At 41.3% G+C, this 24,617-nt stretch overlaps 1 protein-coding gene across 1 annotated transcript in view; it reads left to right on the top strand.

Moving 5' to 3' along the window:
* The window catches only part of AGBL1 (AGBL carboxypeptidase 1), a 310,343-nt gene that overhangs the window by 197,061 nt on the left and 88,665 nt on the right, over positions 1 to 24,617 (top strand). Inside the window, exon 22 of the mRNA XM_089538005.1 lies at positions 22,450 to 22,613. Within this exon, the coding sequence (XP_089394131.1) occupies positions 22,450 to 22,613 (164 nt within the window). The remainder of the gene's footprint in view (positions 1 to 22,449; positions 22,614 to 24,617) is intronic.

The raw sequence follows: 24,617 nt of genomic DNA, 5'->3' as shown, positions 1-24,617 counted from the left end.
CTAGGAAACAACATTTTTGCACAGAAAATATTTTGGCAGAGAAATATTTTCTGTGCAGAGAAAGGTTTTTCCTGTACAGAAAATTCCAATTCCAATGAAAAACTGTCACGTGCAAAATTTGCACAGACTAAATCGCCAGTACAACATCTTATGAATCATAGAATCATAGAACCATAGAATAATAGAGTTGGAAGAGACTGCAAGGCCCATCCAGTCCAACCCCTGCCATGCATGAAATCCCAATCAAAGCATACCTGACAGATGGCCATCCAGCCTCTGCTTAATGACCTGGGTTTAAAAACCAGGGTTTATGGACTTTATTATTTGGGGTGTGAGGGGTACAATTTTCCATTTTATTTTCAAATATTATTTTTACCTCCAGTTGTTGTTGTTGGCTGCCCTCAAGTCAACCTCCGCTCATGGTGACCCTGTGTATATCTTTACTCTTTAGATATTGTCTAGTTATTTCATCTCTGCCCTTCCCATCTCTAGCCTTTCCTAGTCTCATTTTCAGTATGGGCATAGAACTATTAAAAAGAATATAAACTGCACCTTCACATAACACCACAATAATTGTATGGATTTCACCAGCAGAAAAAAGAATAATGGCTGTTTGCATGTAACTAAGAAAATGGGTTGTGTTTGTGCATACAGGGGGCTTTAAAGAAAGATTACAATATTCACAGCATTTGTCCAACTAAATGCTATTAGTCACAAAAGTTAATATGAACATATGTAGATGAAAAAGTAGATACAACAGGGAAGGGACCATTCTACCTTCCCAGGAGCATCTCACTGGTCTGGGAAGCAAATGTTGGGGATTAGATAGATCTGGTCCAGTACAGCAGAACTCCTCTCTTGCTTTCCAGCCATTCTCAACCTTAGGTCATCAAATGTTGTTGGACGTTTCACATCCCAGATGGTTGGAGGTTATAGGCGTTGTAATGCAGGAAGATCTGGGGACCCAGGATTGAGAAAGTCTGAGACAAACATTCTAGGACTAATACAGAGGCCCCATTGGATGCATTCAATGGAAATCCCCATATGCCCATTTGACATGAGCAGCTAAAATCCTCATGGAGCTGAAATTCACAGCTGATGTTCTCTGCAGCTAAAGAGCCATATGGGTTTCTGAAGGGACAGCTGGACAATGATTTCCTGCTGACCTTTAAAAATGGTTGTTTTCTTCAGCTCAAAGAAGCAGAAATGAAATGCACAAGACCTGAGAGAGCAGAACATGGGATGGTTTCAAGATCTAGGCTGAGAGAAAGGTTGATTCTTTGAGAATGTCAAGATGGGTCGAGATTGGAAAGACATATAGGGGCATAGAGGTCATAAGCATATGGCAAAGGCCAGCTAGCCAAGGAGGTCATGCCTTGTCTGATCTCTATGAGACACTGTGGCAAAGATTTGTAAAATCCCTGAACTGGCACAATGTCTAAATACTTCATGCTGGCACAAACGACAAACAAACAAAAAAACACATAGCTCCAGTAGCATTTTTCTTAGGATTATCTTTTCTTTAAGGATGGGAGAGAACACTAAAAAGACTGAAAACTATGGATAGGCTGCAATTTTGGAATTAATTTTAGAATAATAATACAGTGGTACCTCGGGATACGAAATACCCAGGTTACGAAATTTTCGGGATACGAAAAAATCCCATAGGGAATTATTGTTCCGGGTTACGAATGTTTTTTCGGGTTACGAAAAAACTTTTGGTGCTTTTTTCGGCTTTTTCGCACGGAATCGCGGCTTTTCCCCATTAGCGCCTATGGCAATTCGGCTTACGAAGGCTTTTCGGGTTACGAAAGCGGCCGCGGAACGAATTAATTTCGTAACCCGAGGCACCACTGTAATAGTAATAGTAATAATAATAATAATAATAATAATAACTTTATTACGGCCATTTGGCCAGCACAATTATTATTATTATATTTATTTATTTATATCCCACCCATCTCCCAAGACTGGGACTCAGGGCAGTTTACAACATTAAAAACAACAATGCAAATAAAAACATACAAAAATAGTACATTAAAACAGAATTAAATTATTACAATGATTAAAACAAATTACATACTTTAAAAAGATTTAAAAAATAAGAATACATTCAACATAGAATTCATTAAGTTAACTAAGAGTTCAGGAAGAGTGGGATGGAAATTAGATGGGCAAGAATGGAATAGCAAAAAGCCCCATTCTTCTCAAATCCAGTCTGATTTTGGAATTCAGTTGTGTATGAAAGGCAAGGGCAGTCATCTCTGAGCTGCCACCTGTCAGTCTTCACAATATGAGACTAATACATTGAAAATGTGAGCTGAAACGACACCAGTCAGAAGCAAGGTAACATACACTGTCAAAATACAGCTTTAGATTTTTTCCCTTTGGTACAAGATCTTGCATCAAAACCATGTTCAGTATTTAGATGAGTAGCTTCATTTATGGCCCGAGGCTCGAATATGACAGAATGGAGTGGCAGAAAGTGTGTTGAAAAGCCTTCAAGACCATAAAGCCAGGTGGCCTTCTGAACTAAAGAGAGGTGAAGAGTAGCACTGGAGCTGAGCGATGGAGCCGGTAATGAGATCCCCTAATGTGCTTCGGGGCAGGATTGATATGTATTAATAGTGATGAGGAATCTCAAGTTGATATTGCTGTTTCCATTTATACTGAGTGCAGAGATCCAGGACAACATCCCAAGCAGAAAAAGAAATGGTGTCTAACAAACCAGGATGTGTGCTGAGATCTGCAGAGGGTGAGCTTTCTCACAGAGTCTAAGTTGTCCATGATTGCACCCAGGCTATGGACTTCCCTTTTATGGGAGGTCGAGCTGGCTCTCTCCCTCCTGTCTTTTTGCCAGGTGAAGACTTTTTATTATTATTTAGGCAGGCTTTTGAATTTTAACTGTAGAATTATGGTGTGTGGTGTCACATGCTCTCTTTGTGTGTTTGTGTGTGGGTGTGCATTTCGTTGAAACTATGGAGCTTATCGCATGAGCCGTAGGCCCGGTGTGGAAAAGAAGGGGGTGGGAAGGGAACACAATGGAGATATCAGCCATTTTACCTCATGGGGGAACGCTGTGAGAATGCTGCTGATGCTGCCACAAGACCCCATTGTGTTCCCCATCCGTTGCACAGTGGGATGGATGGGGAATGGAACGGGGACTTCTGGCAGCATTGGCTACATTCTTCCATGCTGTAAAATGGGTGCTATCCCCATTCCATTCCCTTCCCGCCCCCTTCCGTTCTGCTCCGGGCCCGTTCCCTAGGGCCCATGCGATAAGCCACATGGCCATCTGTCAGGGGTACTTAGATTGAGTATTCCTGCATGGTAGGGAGTTGGACTGGACAGCTCTTGTGCTTTCTTCCAACTCTTGGTTCTATGATTCTAAGAGCCCTTAAAATCTGGCTCTCATGTATGGATGTTTACTACCATCTATTACTGGAGTTGGAACTCAATGGGTGCTCCTTTCCAAACAAAGGGAACAAAGAGACCATCTTCTCAAAAAAAGGAAGGAGTGACTTATATGGTAAGGAGGAAGCAAAAGGTTTAAGAAAAAGAAAGGAACATGTTTCTTTTCTTTTCTTTTTTCCCCCTACTGTAAAGGTTCTTTGACAGTTGAATAGCTTGCCTTGGAAGTTGGTGGATTCTCCACCTTGGAAGATCTTTAAGCAGAGCTTGTATGGGCATCTTTCAGAAGTGCTCTAGTTGTGTATTCCTGCATAGCGGTAGATTGGACTTGATGGTCTATTCCGACTTTATGATTCTTTCTAGTTTCTGACAGCAAAAGGTGGGCTTGATGTAAATACCTAGTTGCATGAAACTTTTCAATATATGTAGGAACTCAAACTCAGAATATTTCTCCTCAATTCTGTAGCCGTTCTCCAGCTTATATGCTAACACTGGTGGTGTCTACCTAAACATCCCTTGCATACTGATGCCCTCCTATCTCTTGTCCACATGTCCATCACTGCAAGTGAAAGAGGATAGAAGTGACAGTGTAGGATTGAAAGGGCCTTAGTGGTTATTGATCTGAAATTCTTCATATTCCTGGGATGATGGTGAAAGCTGATTCAAAAGGGTAAAGTTTTTTCCCCTATGGGTTAGGCCTTTCAGATGGCAGGTCCTAGTTTCCCAGAGGAGACATTGGGGTAAGGGAAAGACGGGAGGGAGACTGGGAGTGTTCATTCTACATGAAATTGTCTCTAGTAGTAAAAACCTACATTCTGGGATCTCACTGATGAGAATTGGGGGGAGGGAGTTGTTTTCACTTTTTTTAAGTTAGCAAAAATCCCACATACATATGGATCAAGGTGAATGCCGAAGATTTGGGGGGAGAAATCAGCAGATCTATTTGTCTGCGTGTCTATCTGCCCCTGTGGACTGAAGAAGATGAAGAGAATGGGATTGGTACTAGCAGGAGGAAGGTGAGAAGGGAAAGAGGAGGAGGACAACAACAACAACAACAAGAGTGGTGGTGGCAGCAGCAGCAACAATAACAACAACAACAAAGCAGTGGTGATGGTGGTGGTAATCCTAGTCATATTCCTGACCAGGTGAATTTTGTTCAAGTAAATAAGCTGAGATGGATCTAGAATTATACTATTGCCAGCAGGTGGCAGCTGGTGTAAGCTAGTGTTTGGCTGGAAAGACCTTGGCATAGGGAGAACTGCTCTACCCAGAATGGGAAGCATCAGAATCCTGTGTTAGCCAGCAAGCTCACTGGGTGATCTTGGGCCAGTTGTTTTCAGTCAGCTTCACATATTTTGCAGGGTCATTACAAATATGTAATAGCTAGGGAGAGTAGTTGCATTCTGCACAGGTCGATTTGACTTTAAATTGTAATTTTTGTGTAGAAAGAGCAAAGTTTTTCATTAGATTATCATTGAAATATACCTTAGATCAAGTATTGATCAAAACCAGGACTTCAGCCAGGAAATGAGAAGAAGAATAGGAATGGGAATAATAATAATAATAATAATAATAATAATAATAATAATAATAATAATAATTTTTATCCAGCCTCTCCTTCAGGATTGAGGCGGCTTACAATACGATAAAAGCAATATGGGAAGAGTAGCTATGAAGGAACTAGACAAAATCCTAAAGTGTAAAGATATACAACTGAGCACTAAAGTTAGAATTGTCCAAGGCATTGTATTTCCCCATCACAATGTATGGATGCAAGATCTGGACAGTGAAGAAAGCCAATAGAAAGAAAACCAACTCATTTGAGATGTGGTGATGGAGAAGAATGCAGAGGATGGCCAGGAAGACAAACAAATGGATTCTAGAACGGATTAAGCCTGAACTCTCCTTGTTGAACTAAACTGAGGCTCTTGTACTTTGGCCTCATCATGAGAAGGCATGGCTCATTGGAAAAGACAATAATACTAGGAAAGCAGAGGGCAGTAGAAAGTGAGGAAGACCACATGCCAGAGGGCTAGATTCAATCAAAGGGACCACAGGCTTGGGCTTGTACAACCTGAGCAGTGGCCCATGGTCCTTGGGAGTATCATTACTCAATAGGGACCTAAATGTATTTCTCCTAAGCACCAATCCAGCCTCCTAACCAGTCCACCACACTGGTTCTCACAGTGCCTAGTGCTATAAAAGAAACTACAATCCAACACATTATATAAACACTCATTTAACATTTGAAAGCATCACAGATGGATGGATAAATGGGTGGATGGAAAAGAAAGGGTAAGAGGAATAAACAGTTACATTTAAAAAGAACTGTCTCCCTCCAGTCTCCAGCTCTGCGTGTAAAAACAGGGCATGTGCATATCAGATCCAAAGCTAGTGCCATTTCCTCCTGTCTTGCAACTTTGAAAATCATACCCTCTCTGAAGCACATGCCAACAGGATGATGCAAACAAGGACGGATGCACGATCACACACATTTTGTTGTCGTACTGCTGCGCTGAAATACGGTATAGTACTGTTGATAGCACATCTCTATTACTTGCAAATGGAAAAGAGCTGAAAAGAACAAGTTCCCCCAGCTTTGCATTTGCTAAAAGGTCACAGTGGAAGTGTGAAATTTCTTCAGCTGAAAAGTAACATTGGGGACTAATCAGATCCGAACTCCATCATTAACCAAACAGCCTTCCTTTGCTATTTTTCATTTTAAAAAATTGCTTCTCTGTTTGTGGCAAATGCTTCTTGAACTCACAGAACCTAGCACACACCCATAGCCCAGACTTGCATTGCCAAGTCTCAGGTTTCTTAGTTTCCTCTTTGGGAGCAAAGTCTACTCCAGAGTGAAAGGTTAATAGCCCAGATAGGGGAGGATTCTGTAACCCAACTCCAAACCCCTCCCGATTCTGTCATTGAAATCACCTTGTTTTCCCATTGCTGGAGTAGTGGTTGGAGTGTGCGAGAGATGTCACACAACATAATGCAGATAGACTCTGCTGGAATTGAAATGGCCACAGCTTTATTGGTTACAGCTGTTAGTGTTGGTGCAGCTTCAGGCAATGGATGAATCCTCACCCGCAGCCAATCTGTTGGGGGAACAGCATGGCAGAAAATGGAGCCAATGTAATGTAATGGGGTGAGTGTTGGATTAGAACTCCCAGCAAGCAGGGTTTGAATCCCCACTCAGCCATGGAAACCCACTGGGTGATTTTGGGCAACTCCAGGTTGACCAGACATCCACCTTTTGCTTACATTTGTTATATTTCAACCTTTCCTGGAGGGATTTCAGAATGCCCTCCATTTTGAGCATGGGTAAGAAGCATGGATTTATATTGATACGAGTGTTTCTAGCTTTTATTTGGAAATGTCCTACATTTGTCTTGAACGTGCTACATTTTGTAGTGCCTTGTCCTCCTTTGCAGTTGGGACATCTGGTCACCCTGGGCAAGACTCAGTCTTTTAGCCCCAGAGGAAAGCAATGGCAACACATATAGCCAAGAAAAACCCATAATGGGTTCACATTAGTGTTGCCGTAAGTCAGAAGTAGCTCCATAAGTGTCATCATAAGTCAGTGTCCCCATAAGTCTGAAGGCACACAACAACAACAGCAAAACAAATGGATTCCTGCCATGCCATGGAGCACCGAAAACATTCTATATTCCGAGGTGACGTCCTTTCTTTCTGTCTTTAGATGAGAAGTTCAGCTGTTTCTATTCATGTAGGCATTTTTATCAAGGTCTTTCTTGCTGTAATCCAAAACAGTTCTGCCTTGCAGATTTCTTTTCTCTTGTATTTGCTGATAAGATAATGTAGCTATTTTCTAGTAGATGTGTTTTTCCTCATTTTTGTATGTTGTTTTCTTGCTCCATAGTGCTTTAAAGAACAGCTAGCTGCTGCCTTGAGAGAGATTCACTGTCTTATGCATTTGGTTGTGTGCTTTCAATTTTTAAAATGTTTCTAAGAATGTGTTCGGTTATTTTTCTAATGAAATAGTAACATTTGCAGTAATAAGTAGTTTTAAACTGAGCATCAAGAATAAAGAGTGTAATGCTTTGCCTATTCCAATGCTATCTCTTCTCTAAATCTGGGAGATGAGAAGCCCCAGGAAAAGGCTTTTGTGTTTTTCCTTCCCCTGTAAGCCTAAACCAGCCACTTTTCCCTCCTCTGAGTTGAGACAGCCCTTTCTGCACAGAAAATACTATTACTAGTGCAAACAATGCTGTAGTTGGGGACTTACACTGCACAAAATTCACAAAATATATTAGGCACTGAAAGTAAAATTTTCTGCAAAGGAAACAGCATTTGTGGCACATGAAAATGCTGTTTCCTGTGCAGAAAATGTGTGCATCTTGCACATAATATATCCTGAACTACAAAGAAACAATCAGTCCAGGATTCCTCTCCCCAGAATTTTCTGATACTCAAGAAAGGTTTATTTTTATCCATTTTTCAAATATTCCTTCCATCCCTAGTAAACACTGACAAGATTGCAGCCTTCCCTTATTTAAATATATGCTCCTAAAATGCAATACTCCGAATGAGGCAAATGTATTCTCTGCAGATACTCTGCAAATCAACCCATCTCTGCATCCATCCATCCCTCCATCCATCCTTTTATTTATAACCTTCCCTTTCCCAAAGTAGGACCTGCAAAGTCAAATGGTCAGGTTTGGCAGCAACCATCTGTTGACAAAATATCAAAGCTTAGTTGTGGAAAGGTTTGGGGTTCAAACCATGGCTCTTTCACTTATAAGGATTAGATATCAGGTGATGTGAAGAACTCTGGAGAGGTATTGTTGGTCAGAGCAAATAATTCTGGCCTAGCTGGGCAGATAGCTGAGCTGTCTCTCTAAGGGAGCATCCTTTATTGTTAAGACTTTACAAGTAGTAAAACAGTTGGATTTGCGACCACATGTTACACAGAATGTTCTTTAGCCCCAATTCAAAATTAGCCCTAAGAGGAGCAGGAGAAAAGCCTACAGTTACATCATCCTTCAAATACCTTAACACATATTCACAGAGAGGTGGAATCAATGAGCCCTTTTGGACAACTGCTTCTGGAACCTGAACAAAAAGGGAAGTTCCAGCCTAGTTCTGTGTCCAAAAGCTTGATTTTTCTCACCAATTGAGTGTGTTTTATTGTTATTTTCCCAGCTTCTAGTGGAATAATCCATCTCAATGCTGGAGCAAATGCCCAGGAATTGGGAGGGGGAACCTTGTTGTGCCATCACATTAGGATTTATTGAAGATAAATGTAGCATTTGGTTGTGGCTCTGCGCAATCAGTTCACTTCCAAAAGAGGAAAGATTAGCATTGGGCAGGACACAGTTATCCTCCTCTTGTATCTCTAATTACCAGCTGTAATTTGTGTTTTGCTAATAATACAACTAGGCAAATGCAGGACTGGATGTATCCAAACATGCACAATCTAGCCATTTTGTCATCTATTTAAGATAGCTTAACACTCTCATGTTTGGACAGTTGGCAACATGACACATCATTGTTTTACAATTAGAGATCAGACAAAAAGCACTTGTGTGTGTGTTGTAAACATTTATGGCAGTGTCAGAACATACCACCTTTCTTAGATGATTTTGCAATGTTTGTAAAAAGGCTTATGGTTTGCTTTCTTGCACTTGACTCTCCGTTGCTTTTATTTGCTCCATCATTGGTGACACTGCTGGGATCATAGAATCATATAGCTAGTCCAACCACATACAGAAATATGTAACTAAAGGGCATTGCAGAGTGAAACTTGTTTGGCTATGGAGCAAGTTCCCAACATCCCATTTACTGTGAAATCAAAGCCTTTCATGGCTGGCATCCATAGATCTTCAGAGAATGCCAGCAACAGATGCAGGCAAAACGTCAGGAATGAACTCTTCTACAACATGGCCACATAACCCAAAAACACACAAAAACCCATCAGATTTACTGTTTGTCCCCTGATTAAGTGGTCCCATGTGGAGACAGTGTTGTTCTCACTCTGATTTGCCCTTGTTTGTCCATAGTAATGTATATATTTAAATATGATTAGCTGTGTGCCGTCACGGTATACCTTTTGCTCTGCCTTATTTTGTTGACTGGGTTCACTCATGTGTCTCTTCTAGGAAGGATGAGGAAGAATTGGCTTGAACGACAGCTGGTCCACACCAATGGCTTTTCTGAAAGGGAACAGATACTATAAATTCTGATATGAACTGACTTAATCTGTACATCTCAGATTAAGATGAAATTTCCTTGTTGAGAAAAGGAATCTAAGTCCCAGAGGATGTATTGATATGCATTGCTTTTTCAATACATATGCAGGGAATATGCGTAGGAAGGATAATCTATAGCAAGCATAGGAATCCTTTGGCCCTCTGTATGTGTTTGGACCGCAGATCCCCACATTCCTCACCATACTGGATAAGACTGCTGGGACTTGCAGTCAAACAGCAGTTGGAGGGCCGTGCAATTTCCTCTCTGAATTACAGGAGTGATCAGATAGTTGTAAAACTTGCTCTTGGCTTTAGAAGTATTTGGCTGCTCCAGGGACAGGCTTTTCTTTGTGCTGCTCTTGAAATCATGCAACTTTCTCCAAGGCAAAAAAAAATCCACCTGAACATTAGGAAGAACTTCTTGATTTTGAGAGCTTTTTGACAGTGGAATAAATTTCCTTGGAGGATGTTGAGATTACTTTCTTTGGAGCTCTGTAACCTGAGTGTGAATGGCCATCTTTCAGGACTGCTTTAATTGTGCATTCTTTCATGGCTGAGGTTGATTGGATGGCTGCTGTGGTCCCTTCCAGGTTTATGATTCTGTTAACACAATGGCACAGTCCACAGTTATAACTATTCATCTTATTTGTAATACAGCATAGCAGTGATGGAGGAAGCATGGGAGTCTTTGGTTTCTCATTTCATCTTTTATTGTGTGGGTGTGTTGTTTGGGTGTGCCTATGGGATGGCTGTATTTTCCTTGTGGATACATTCATGTTTTCTGAGTCTAGAGACAGAACTGATGTATCCCTTACAGCTCGATACATAGCCTGATTTGGGGTGAGATCCAGAGGTCTAGGAAGACGAAACACGAGGGGTAATAATCTCTTCCTTTTTTTTGCCGTTTTCCTTGAACATATCTGCAGCAGTTCTTACGCTGTCATGTTATTTTCTGTGACATCTGGGGCATTGCAGCCTGGCAAATATATCAACAGGGCTCTTGGATCAAGAAAAAACCATGACACTTGATTGAATTCTATTTCCTCTCCTTTTTCTTTACACATTACCACCAACAGACTCACAGTTCTTTCACCACCTTATCAGGAGCAGGGAATGTGAAAGGGATTTCATTCTGTACATCACGGCGGGGCTTAAAGCTTTCCAGGGATGTGTCAGACCTATGTCAGTCAAGCACAAAGTGTGTATATATATATACTCTGAGTTGTAACATGGAAAGAACCCTTTTTGCCATAGGGCAAAGTGAAGTGGGTGTGTCTTGCAACAGATGTAGGATGGCACCTGGAAGGAGGAAATGCTTGGATGGTTCCACCCTGAGCCAAATTTCGAGGTGCTACAAAACAAAAGGGGTTTGGACATTAAAATTTTCCTCACTACTTAACATGATCTTTTTTTTTAAAAAAAATATTTTAAAAAGGTATATACATTCTGTACAAGAGATCAGCTCTTTCATATCTAGAGGAATTGTAACGAAAACAAAAAAGACAAAGATTAAGAAAGCCATAGCAAACAATTACATTCACATAAATGATTAATGCGTACAACACACATCCAGTCTCATTTGGAACTTCATTATACCTTCCATCTAATGATTCATATCTGTATTCTTTTCATGAGCATACCCTTTTAATTTGCCAAATCTAATGTCAAATCGTCCTTTTAGAGATAACATAACCTTCATTTACAGATTCTTTCATTCCTTTCTTTAGCTTTCCCTTTCCCTTTCCCTTCGTAATGGGTTTTCTACTTGTGACGTGTTCTTAGCATATTCCAACAGGATCTAGGACTGATCATAATAGATTTCGGTACTGGATTTCCATCTGTTTTATGTGGGAAACCATAGGTAAGTTATGGTAAGAGGATAGAGTTCAACTGTACTGCCAAACCTGCCATTACCAATTCACCCTAGCCAGTGTTTTGACCCATGCTTTCCAAAGACCCCAATCTCCTTCCTCTCCATCCCAACCCATATGGAGATCCCAAACTTATTTTCAGAACCCAGATCTCTCCTTGAAATATTTGCTCATAAGTCTTTGCTGGAAGACACAAATGAATGGGAGCAAGCAAGGAGGGGGGGGGGGGAGAGAAGAATCCCAGTTTAGTAACTCAGCTGGATTTTCTTTTGGGTCACTGGCTGAGAACAAAGCAAAGCACAGGCTAATATGCATGGGTAGGGGTAGCGATGCGGAGAACTGGTGCATTTTTCTCGCCAGATAGAATTGTACTTTACAATGCTTTCAGGGCTTCCTACGTATCCATCAGACATCATTTTTTTCTGCCTGTGTTAAGAACATTCCCTAAAGCTCTCCTGAGAACATGCAACCCCTTGTTCTCTTTGCCAGGCTTATTTCAGAGTGTATCGTAACAGATTACAGAAGTGTGGGACTGTTAAACATAATGATCGTTTTGCCATTATCATTTTCTCTCTCTTTCTCTCTCGCACTCCCTTTGACACACTCTTCACACTGTCAGTCTAATCTGCACCAGGAGTTGAAGTGCATTACCCTGGTGCAAATCCTTCTGGGTAATCCTGTGCTGCAAATTGCTCTTTTGGGGGAACTGGATAGTATTAGGTTTCTTGCACAAGAAACATCAGAGAGAGGGAGAGAGAATAAGAAGATGATGCAAAACCAACTAGAAGCGATCTGTTCTTCCCCAACTGTTTATTCTCTGGAATTCAGAACAAATGCCACCGGCAAAGGTTTAACACATTTGACATTCAAAACAGGGAGCAAGGACACATTTTTCTCCTACTCACCCTCAGTGGATTGGTGCCATAAAAGGAGGAGTGACTCGGGAGTGTCTTTTCAGATCTCTCTGATATTTCACTTGAAAATGTCACTATTTTAACAATAAGAGCAAAGTGTGTGTGTGTGTGTGGGGGGGGGGGTGAAGCAGTTGGGGAAAAATATGTGCTTGATGGTTTTGCCGGCACTTCTGTAGAAATATCTGCAGGAAACGTGGGTTGCGCTCATCTCAAAGAGCATCTGGTGCCTCCTTGAAGCACCGGAAAGGAAGAATCACACATCACAGAGTATCTCTGCGTCGCGCCAGTTTCCTTTATCCATATTAGCAGAAGAGTCAATTTGCATCCTATACTAGAGAGTATGCTCTGGTGGTACAGAAACAACAGAATGCCTTGTATTAACCACATAAACAAGGAGCACTGGAACAGTGTTGCTCCCAGTCCTCATCCATAGGGAGAGAACAGCTGGGTCACAGCCACATTGGTGTAATGTTAGTTTTTCAAGTCACTAAGGCCCTGTACAGATGGACAGGAAGGGGTGGCAAGACACCTTCCCTTTCTCCCCCAGATCATTGTTGTGGCAACCGCACGGGCACAACAATGATCTGCTCAAAAAAGGAGCTGTGAAATGCAGCTCCTTTCCACGCCGCTGCCAAGGCGCCATTAGCGCCCTAGAGTGGCATGATGACGTCTCTTGTGTGCCACCCCATTTGGATGCGGCACACAAGGCACATGCATCAAAATGGTGCCCAGAGAGCACAGAGCATGCGGATACTCCATTCTCCTGAGCCCTAATTTCAGCCCCAGCATAGCATCTTTTGCCCGTCTGTATTGGTCTATAGTCATTGCCTGAGACTGAACCTGCTCCAGGTCATGTAGTTGAAACCTTTGGGTTTCCTATCACTCACCTTGTCATTTTACCCTTAAGATCCCTCCCTGACTCTGGTACTTAGACCTCAAAGTGACTATTATAGTGGACACTGTGCTGGTCAGTGACCATAATAAAGATGAACTATACTACAGCAAACAAGTGGCAGTGTTGATCAGTGGCCTTAGTGCAATAAAGAGTGGCTGGTTTTCTCTTTCAGTTCTTCAGTATAAACAATTAGACACAGTTGCAGAACATAAGAACAATAAATATACATTATAGAACAAATAAGTTGAACATGAAACCATCCATGAGTTTGACCACTCATGGATCATCACACTCCATATTATTCAGTGGTAGCATGTACATAGAACCATAGAATCATAGAGTTGGAAGAGACCCCAACGGCCATCCAGTCCAACCCCCTGCCATGCAGGAACTCACAATCAAAGAACCTTTGACAGATGGTCATCCAGCCTCTGTTAAAGAAGGAGACTCTACCACTCTCCGAGGGAGTGTGTTCCTCTGTCGAACAGCTCTTACTGTCAGGAAATTCCTCCTAATGTTGAGATGGAATTTCCTTTCCTCTAGTTTGAATTCATTGCTATGGCTTTGTGCAAGGACCTCCTACTTTTTTCAAACCTTATCAAGAACACTTACAATTTTTAAAAATGCAGAGGGAGATAAGGTATCATGATGAAGTATGATTTGGACTTTGGGTGGTCCCTCTACCTACACTTGACACATTTGCTCTATGAGTAGAAAATGAGTGGGATGACAGGGAACTACATAATAGACATGTTGCCACACTGCTATTCATCAATCTCTGCTCAAGCATATAGAGCGTACAGGATGAAAAGGGTCATGAAATCATTACCTGGGATATTACCTGACACACAGAAGGTTGTCCTGATGCTCTGTAACACAACACAAGCTCAAGAGGGCCCTTTATGGAATTAAACGGTGGGGGAAAAACATATGCCTCACTTCAGTGTGGTCTATAATTAACCTGTGGATTTTATTAAAGCAAATAACAGAGACAGGATTGATCAAAAGGGTGAGAGATTTGCATTAAGTACCGAATTGGTAGCTTTGGATTGTGAAAGCCAATCCCTCCCACATGTATATTTTTCAGTCCCATGAAATGCTACTCCTTAAAATTAAATGTATGCCTATATTGGAATTATTTAGCACTCATTCTGAATTAGGACTATACAGCTCAGAGGCACCAACTCAATGGTAAAGGACATCCCTTACTAGGGATGGAAAAAAATATTTGAACATATTTGAAGAATGGATGGCAAGCATGGTTTTCAAGTGTCAAGAAGAATCTGTGATGAGACGAATCTTGAACCAATGAGAATCTTTGCAATTCTGGACTCATTCCACACCAAATTTGCAGGTTTTTACATTTTCTCTGTAGAAAATAATAATATTTTTGTGCCAAAGATTTTATTTTTTCCAGTGCAGAAAAAGCTACATGCTGCGAAGAAAATGCTATAACTGTGGGCTTACAAAATCTGTGCCTGGTTTTTGCACTGAAAACAACTGTGAATTAATTTTGCACAGAATAAGTTCAGAATAGTGAATAGGCTTTGAAAGATATGTGGTTTTTTAAAGACTTTCTTGTAGGGGGAAGAAAAAGGCTAAGCTTGAGGGCTGGTGACCTTTTACCAGCCAAATTTGACAGCACTTGGGTATCATGCAATGAAGAAACCAAATGCAACTCAGATTTGTTGAAAGCTATTTAGTGGCTGGATTCAATAGCTATTAAGTATTGTATTTCTCCTGGTGGGAAACATTTGACCCTAGTGATTTGAATATTGGACTATGACTCTGGAGACCAGGGTTCAAATCCTGGCTCTGCCATGAAAACCCACTGGGTGACCATAGGCAAGTCACACTTTCTCAGCCTCAGAGGATGACAAAGACAAACCCCCTTTGAAGAAACCTACAAGAAAACCCCATGATAGCTTCACATTAGGAATTTCATGAGCTGGAAACAACTTGAAGGCACACAACAACAACAGCAGTTTTATATTCCCTGGCGAACGTATGGCACGCGTGCCAGAGGTGGCACTCAGAGCACTCTCTATGGGCACGTGTGCCATCATCCCAGCATAGAGTTTGCCAGAGTTTGTTACTGGAAAGTCAGAGGGATGTAGCACTTCGCGATAAATAAGTAGGTTTGGGGTTGCAGTTGGGCACTTGGTCTTTAAAAGGTTCGCCATCACTACCCTAGTAGGAAACATTTGATCATCACAGATGTTTTGGATTTCAGTTACCAGAAACCATTGTAGGCAATCGTAAGTAGTGGGAGTTGTAGTCCAAACATCTGCAGTACCAAAGGTTCTGCAGGAGTGGTAATGGGTCTGTGACTAGTTGCCTCTAACATGTGGGCAGATGCATAATTTTAGTCTTCTCCCATTTGTTGTGGTTTACATGTTTTTGTCTATACCTCCTGTCATCTCCATTCATTTACCATTCTATAATCTATAATATCTTGGAGGTTAGGAAAGGCTACTTTAATATGCATGTCATAAAGGAACTGCTGAGAATCATGTCTTGTTCAGGTCAGGGGGCATACTCAGAGGTAACAATTGTGACGCTCCCCTTCTATGGCAAATATTCACTCCTGACACATCTTTTGTCCATTGTTTTGCATATCAGAGGGAGAGAAAAGATGGGAAAGGGAACTAAGGACTACACCTCCCACAGCAGGACAAAGAAAAACTCTTGTGCGCTGCGCTTGCAGATCCTTGAACAATGCCCCATGCCATACCAATAGACCTGGGAAATAACATGGCACAAACAGTGCAAAAATGGTTCCTGTGGCTTTTATGATCCCTAAGAACATCATTTGGGGAAATGATGAAGAAACTTCATTAATAAAAGCCCACCGTCTATGAGCAGAAATAAGATTAACGTTAATAATAAAAAACGATAATCTACCTGGGAACTCGAAAATTGTAATTGCTCTGTCTCTGGTTAGCTGTCCCATCAGGGCCTCTCCATTGCTTTGATAAACCTCACAGCTCAAGAAAAACAGCTGGAAACTCTTGGTTGGAGCATCCTTGTTAATACCTTCGATTCACTTTAAATAAAGAACAGGATTTTGCTTTGTAACTCGGCAAGATCATCAGACTCTTGGTCCTTTTTGATTCTCTCCCGTCTCCCCGACTATACTGAAAGGTGACTAATATTATTTTTATTAATTTAGCAGTATCGTTGCACACAGCACTTGAAAGAATAATATCCTTGCCCTGAGGTCCTTACAGTCGGAAATTCAAGGCGGTAAGAGGGAGGCCAAAGAGAGAGAGAGAGAGAGAGAGAGAGAGAGAGAGAGAGAGAGCATATTCTTTGCTAGATACAGCAACCGTAGAGGAAAGATTTGAAAGCAGCTTGACTGAAAATCAAATCAAATATGCCAGGGATAATGTTTTTTTGCAGAGCAAATGTGTCTTCAAGAAAATGGTTGGTGACAGATAAAAGGTGGTGGTGGAATCCATTTGGAAAGTATTAGAGAGCAACCTTGGTGAGAGATTCAGGGAAGCAGAAAGTCATTACTTAAATGGGAATCAAGAAACCAGAACTATATAAACAAGTACCGAGAATGGTCCAATATTTGGTTTCTACATGTTCACAAAACAAACCTTTTCCATTATTAGACAATTGTCCTCCAGAGAATCCATCAGACTGGACAGAAATACATTAAAATTAGGCCTTTGGGTATTGCCATGGCCAGAAAAGGAACATGACTGGGGAAATGTTCATCTATAAATGGTGTGGGTGGGATGTGTTTGTGAAATCCAAGTAAAGGAACAGCAAAATCTAGAAAGTCATTGACTAAGCAAAGATGTTAATGGGGGTCTGAGAGAGATTCGCCAATTCCAGGTTTGAAATATTGACCTCCAATGGTCAGCAGAATAATCCAGGTGTTCTCTCTAGGGAGAATGCTGTGCATTGTGTTCTCCCCCACATTTCCAGCTAGTCTATACATGTATGCATGCTGAATGCTCTTTGCATCACAATAGCTATACACACACTCAGTGGTAATGCCCCGAGGCTGGGTAGAAATAAATTGACAGTCTCCTTCCCCACTAATTCCATCAGCAAGATCTCAGATAGCATACTAATAGAAGTCATTCTTAACATTGCAGAAGGAGAATATGGAAGCTAGCTGCGACATTCATAATAACAGGCGAATGCCTGCCACCTTTCCCTTTTCCCAAGCTGGCCTCTCTGCTCTCCTGTCTTCTTTGTAAGTGTGTAGCTGACAGCACCTGCATAATCTGTAACAGGGAAAAGGGGATGTATTTATAACTGATGGGTGAGATCCTTGTGTCACAAGTTGGATTAGATCAAAAGTAAATGGAGCTTTTCCAGCCAACCACCAAGCTGAAAATTGGCTTGGCTTTTTTACAAGCCAATTTGAATTTAAATTGAAATCAGTGATCACTTTCATGAACCTTGAAACTCCTCTTCATGGATTCCCTGCATCTCCTCCTTCCCATCTATTTCAAAATTCTCTTTTCCTTTTCATCCTATTTCATATCTTCCACAGAAACACACCAGGACACCTGTGGTCAAGCAATATCAGAGTGGGGTTGAGATGGCAAAAGTTATTAATAAAGCTAGGAGATAATGCAGCAGTTTGCTTTTGCTTTCATTTACTGGGAAGGGAAGGACCCCAACACTCCCTTCACCTTGGCTGTATCCACATTGCATAAATAATCCACTTTGACACCACTTTAAGTGACATGGCTCAGTGCTATGAGATTATGGGAATTGTAGTGCCTTCAGAGGCCTTCAGAGGCCAGAGCAGTGGCAGCTGTAATGGCTGGAGGGCTTTTCATCAGGTGCTGGAATCATTCATTCATTCAGTTCTGTATTCAATCTAAAGTGCCAGAAGACTCACTTGTTGTGTGTAGAATGGCATAATCTCATTCAACCCAATAATAAGAAGGAAGAGGAGACCCTAACTTTTATTTTTTAATGGATGCTGAAATGGAAAGGAAACACCCAAAGTGCCATGCTGACATTTTGAAGCCACCCAATGATAACATTATATCCCACTGTCCTTGCCATATCCCATCCTGTGGAACCTGCAGTTTAGGGAGGGAGATTGTAGACTTCTCTTCCAGAGAGCTCTAACGCCTTCCCAAATTACAACCTCCAGGATTCCACAGGGTCTTCATACAGCAATGAAAGTGAAATATAGTGCTAAAATTGTGTAGCGTGAAAGGGCCCACTGTGACATTAATTGGAGCTGTTTGCATCAGTGCTAGTCATCAGTTTGAATGAGCCTTGTGTGAGGAAACACTTTTGACATCCTTAAATGATGTGTTGTGGCTGCGTACTTTAATATGCAATGTAATTTTGCTTACCACTATCTTGGGTTGGGGTATTTAATGGGGCTCCCATATTGAAAAGTGGATCCATTTTCTGTATCTTCAGTGGTTTTTTAGAAGAGGAAATTTCAGTGGTTGATGCATGACACGCAACTAGGTAACCAGGAGTCTTTGTGTAGTTGTTAATTGTCCTCAAGTTCACTTCAATTTATAATGACCCTATGAATGAGAGTACTCAAAGTCATCCTATCATCCACAGAGTCATGTCCCTTTGGTCTTGCAAACTCAGGGCTGTGTCTTCCTTGGAACCACTCTCCCTTTTTTCCAACTGTTTCCCATTTCACCAAGAACTATTGTCTAATGAGTCATGTCTTCTCATGATAGGTCCAAAGTACATACCTCTCATGATATGTCCCTCTTCAATACAACCATCAAAGGTATAGCAACCCTGTCTGGTTTTCACTCTGGCAAACGTAGATGTCTGTAATACAAAACCAATAGAAGAACTGAAACTGAAAAAGCAACTTTGGTGGGAGGTTGTACAGAACCCAAGGGCTGACTTTCCTCACACCATCCTAAACTGAGAGAGGGAATCATATTGTTTTGTGGTGAGAAGCATCCCCATCATCAGCTTTCTCAACTAGCATGCAATGGTTTTTCAAGTCAGAAGTTACATTTTATCCCCACTGCTTAAGCAAATATTGCTCCTGGTCAATCTCAATGCAGTGCCGATGAGCAAACCTGGCATTGACCCTGTGAGAGCTCCAAAGTGTGCATTTGGAGGCAATGGGGTCAAGGTGGTCCGAGAGCTTGTGGATGCTTTCTTGTTTTTCATTTGTGCAGCCAAGGTCCAATTCTTGCCACCTCAGGACAAAAGAAACCCTCACTGTAAATGAGAACAGCTTTGTGACCTGCTGAGAGTAAATGAGGACTCTGCTCCTGTTTCATGTCAGCCTCTGAGTTTTTCAGAATTCACTGTCAAACAAGAATGAGAAGAACCAAACAAGTTCACAGTTGTCTGGTCCAGGGTCAGTGTTGCTTTGCTCACTGAAACCAAGCCATACCAAGGTGGAAGAGTTCACCTGCTGGGGTTTTTAATCACTTTTAAAAAGTGTTCTGGCAGCTGGATTGATTTTGCTTGAACTGGAGAAGTTAACTTTTGTGTATATTGTGCTGGCTTCATCCTGAGTGAGACCTGATGACAGACATGTGGATGCTGCCAAGACCAGCACAACCCCCTGCTTCTTCCTCTTTTCTCCCATGTAATGAATAGAAAAATTGACAGATGCCAATTCACACTTCTCCATCCCTGAGCTATGCTAGAGGGAGCCAGTGAAGCAGGAGAACGTGGAGTTAAAGATGGATAAAATCCACTTGTCTCTGCTCTGTGTTACTTTAGCATTTTAAACTCACAATTCAGTTCTATTGCTAGATTAATCTACAGGCATATCTCTGTTATCAAAGCCTCTGAGAAAAAAAGCTCCTTTTACAAAGTCTTTTTTTCTCGCTTGTCCTCTGTTGCTGTTTATTTTTCATTTTTTAAAAGCAGCATTAGCTTTGGGAGAAACATAGACTTTCAGTATTGGCTTGCAGCAGTGCAATAAAGCACAAGCTGGGAAAAGATGAGGTTCTGCTGTAGCTGTGTATGTCTACCTGCAACAGGCAAGGTAAACAGCAGCTGCCTCCAGAATCCCTCACCAAATTTGCTTCCACAGCAAAATAGAGAGAAAGGGGGAAAGCAAATAAGACTGCCACATCAGCATGTGAAACTGAGATCTAGAAGTTTGGCCACCAAAATGGAAATCATAGGGAAAGATTTTAAAAATCAGAATGAAGACTGTAGTGAAGAAATCCGAAGACTAGAAGAGACAACAACGCTTAGCAAAGTTAAAGACAGTAGACGATGCCACAGCCGTGAGCCTGCAAGGGTGACTTGAGGGTCTTTCATTCATAGGCTTGCCATAAGTCAAAGCTGACTTTATAGCAGTTAACAACAACAAGAACAGAAAGTACAGTTGGTGCTCCTTATCCACAGATTATTTTTATCCACAGATTCAAGCATCTATGGCTTGAAAATAGTCAAAATTAAAAATTCCAGATAGCCAAGTTTGGTTTTCCATTTTATATTAGAAACATGATTTCCCTTTTCCATTGTATTTAATAGGCTTGAGCATTATCGTTATCCATGTGGGGTCCTGGAACCAAACCCCAGTGGATTCCAGGGACCCACTGTATGACTGAAAGAACAGAAAGCATGTGGAAACACCCCATCAAGATATTTTGCTCGTGTGTGAAAATAATAAAAAATCTTGATTTTCTACACCTAAACAAACAAACAAACAAGAAACAAGTGTAATGTCCATTGCCAAAATGTGATGTATGAATACACATTTTAGTAATGCAAATGACAGACATGGCGTGATTTGAGGTGAAGGGGATGCTCTTGCCAGTGGGGCCATTCTTTCTTTGTGTGCCAGAAAGCCTCTAAAACCTGAATAGGATGTGGGCCTCTCTTAGGTGTTTATCTTGTAATTGCTTTAGTATTGATTTTTTTAAACACTGCATAATTTGCTTATGGGCTCTTTGCCCTCTCTCCTGTTCACTTCTGCTCTGGTTAATGATTACAAGGGAGTTTATGCTTTCTTGGAACCCTAAGTAGGAGGAAGGAGGGAACAGCATGGCACACTGGCATGAGCAAAGATATTACTATGCTCAGATGGGCAGTTCAAAGGAACGTATGATTAGTTTTCAGCCAGTGGAACAACCCACTAGATGTCCTTCCATTTGAATTATCATTAGCTTTGGCTCCGGAGAGGTAAATAACCTGCAGTGGTCTAACCTAAGCTCTATTCAGGCATTATTTAAGTGTACAGAATAAATGTGTGACAGCAGAGGAGTTACCTTGGCTCTCTTCCTCCCATGACTATTCTCATTGCTCTCTGCACATAGAGAGTGACTTCATGAAGGGGAAAGCTTCTTCTTTCCAGAGACTGCAATGCCTAGAATGCCCTCACCAACATGGCCACTGGGAGTGTAATCTGAAGAGTAATTTTGTTCATAGAAAACATAATCTGAAGAGTAATTTTGTTCATAGAAAACATAATATTGCATATTAAGGGATAATACTGATCCATGTAGCCCAACATTGTTGACCCTGCTCTGACTGGCAGTATAATTCCAGGTTTTCTGGCACAATTTCCCCACTAGTCTTGGCTGGAGTTCCCTGGTATTACTAGGTGGTTTTCCATCCAGATATGAACCATGTCTGACCTTCAAAGGTGGCTGGTGTCTCCTATGTCAATGGGATGGTGAATCTACTCTGGATTTAAAACTGATCTTTAAAGGTGCAACATATCTTTTCTCCCAAAGAGATTCAGCGCCTTGAATAGTTCATTTAATAGTTCAAGCTGGAGCAGGTTCACTGTCCTGCTGACCAGCCACCACTATTCATGCTATCCTTAGGACTGGAGCGTGGCTTTCGTGTGGCTTCCGACCTCTTGGGACACATGCATCATTTAAACAGCATACCTCCAAAGAGATCCGAAGCAGCTTTATTTTGCCCTGTCTGTTCAGGCCCTTACTTAGCTTCTAAAACCAAACTGAATTGGGGGTGTTCAGGTTCAGGTTGATTTTATGGTGATTAAAAACCCTGCTTTCCATAGTTAAAAGAGCCTTTCCCATTTCCATTCTCTAATGTATGGGGAGAAGAGGTGACAGGTCAAGAATACTAGTGCTTTATTTCCTTTGTTCTATATTTTCTTTATAGTTTGAATTAATGTACAGATTAGTGCCTCGGTCCTAATTTCCTCATCAGCTCTGATGGTTTCTACATTTTTCCAACAGGGTCTACAAATCGGGACTTGTGAACTGGAAGAGATGGGAGCCAAGTTCTGCCTTGGACTCCTAGTTCTGCAGCTTAAATCCTTGCCCTGCAGCAAGAAGGTGATGGCTCAGGCAGCATCTCTGTTGGATTTGGATGAAGAAATCACAGACCTCCGGGCGCAAAGGTCAGAACGGCAGCAATTTATTATGGAAAGTGACAGCTCTTTATTTTCAAGACACCAGGCAATAGAATCGTGCATTTTCTCCATAGTGTAATATTTGCTCAGCAGCGTGTCAGTCTTACAGTACCTTGATTTGAAATTGGAAGTATAGAAAGAGATTTTTTCCCCCCTTGCTCTGAATTAGGTAAGAGGTTTTTCATTATATAAAGGCATTAGAAAACTTGGCTTCTGGCATAATCATATTAGTTGCGTTCGCTCGTGATGGAAAGTGGAGCGAGATCATATCCTCCAATGTTTCACAGGCAGGCATAGGAAGTTTTGAACATTTCTGTCTCCTCGCAGAGTGGAAAGACTGTGGAGTCCATGATATTAAGCTGGGGTGTTTGTATAAGAGATTGGATGAAATTTCTAATGGATAAGGAGAGAGTGAGCCTAGTGCAGGACTGCTTTGGGCAAAAGTCAAGACAGCAGGTCTTTACCATTCTAGGTACAAAAGATGAATGGATTGGTAACTGTACTTTTACCCTTCAGCAATAGTGATGAGGGAATATGCTACACTGCACCTAATGCGGTGATCTGTGTTAGAAAGCACAAGGGAGGCTGCGTCATATACAGCAATCTCCTCCAACACCTTGCTATTACCTCCTGTCTTCTGTCATCTCATGTAGCTGCTTCAACTTGCCTAATTGTAGGACCAGGCCTGGAGGAAGGTTCAGAATATAAATCCATTGCTAGGATGTGAAGGGAGAGAGGGAGGGTTCTGGTAGCATCTTTGGGACTGATATATTGCAGTGCAAGCTGTAGTGGACTCCAATCTACTTCATCCTATGCATCAGACACATCTGATGAAGTGGAGTCCATGAAAGCATATGCTAAAATATATCACCATTCCTTCTTATGATGCAATATAATCACATGACCGTCTCCTTGAAAATAGGATAGGAGGGCAGATTATGCATGGTGTTCAGGATTCGCGAATAAACCTCAGTCTTCTGCTAAACAGCTTGTTAGAATCTGATGAGGAAAGCTGTTTATTATATCCCTCTCTGATGACATACAGGTGACCAAAGTCCATACACACTGGGGTCTCTTTCAATTTGTCATGTGTACTATGCTGGGGCTTGGACAGATTCGCTTTGGAGCAAGGCCAGGACATCTGTAGTCATCAAAACAAAGTTTCTAGTTGCTCAGGACAAGCGTGCAAACATGACCCAGAATCTTTCCTAAGGATCAGAGCATGTCACTAAATCAATTGTAGCCTTTTGGGGGGTAATGAGGTTTCCTTATGTGATATGATTCCTTATGTGGTCACTCCATCAGTCTGAGTTGAATGATGATGCCCAAGCTGAATGCTTATTTGTTAATCTCTAGAGTCTAGACCACCTCAAAGACTGGCCAAAATGGCTGAAGTTCATACTGGTTAAACTTCATATGACTTCTCTAACAATCAAACTAGCAGATTTTTGGAAGAGGATGCTCATGGTGTGGGGTGGGGATATATGTTTATATGTCACAACATTCAATTGTCTTCCTTTATCAATTTGCGTTGCTTCTTTTATTTGGTGATTGAAAAGTAAAAAGGCTTAATTTGCACATCTGACTACCGTGGCACACATTTCCGAGGAAATCCTATTGTGCGTGGGAAAATGAGTTTAGTGTAGGGAATATGTATTCCACTTAATGTCTAGTGTGATGTTGTACTGCAATAATATTTCCTTCTATGTGCACAGATTAACAGGTTTGCAAAGACAACAGTGCTTTCCACAGTCCATGGATCGAGACACGCTGGCTAGAAAACAAAATGTCCTTTTTCTCTGGTCACATATGGCTACCTCAAATTAATGTGGTTTTTAGAGCAGTCATGAAAGGATGCATGACAGCTTGCAAAGAATTGTCTTTTATACCATAGGTCTTTTACTGAAATGATCTTCATCCTTTAAAAAAAAATCAGGAAACAAATTTTATTTATTTATTTATTTCAGAAATAGAAATGCCCCATAATTTATG

The sequence above is a fragment of the Sceloporus occidentalis genome, unplaced genomic scaffold (genome assembly GCF_023333645.1).
Source record: "Sceloporus occidentalis isolate IW3139 unplaced genomic scaffold, rSceOcc1.0.p SCAF_9, whole genome shotgun sequence".
In the NCBI taxonomy this organism is placed as follows: Eukaryota; Metazoa; Chordata; class Lepidosauria; order Squamata; family Phrynosomatidae; genus Sceloporus; species Sceloporus occidentalis.
The sequence above is the reverse complement of the archived record's forward strand: the minus strand, read 5'-3'. Positions and strand labels throughout refer to the sequence as shown.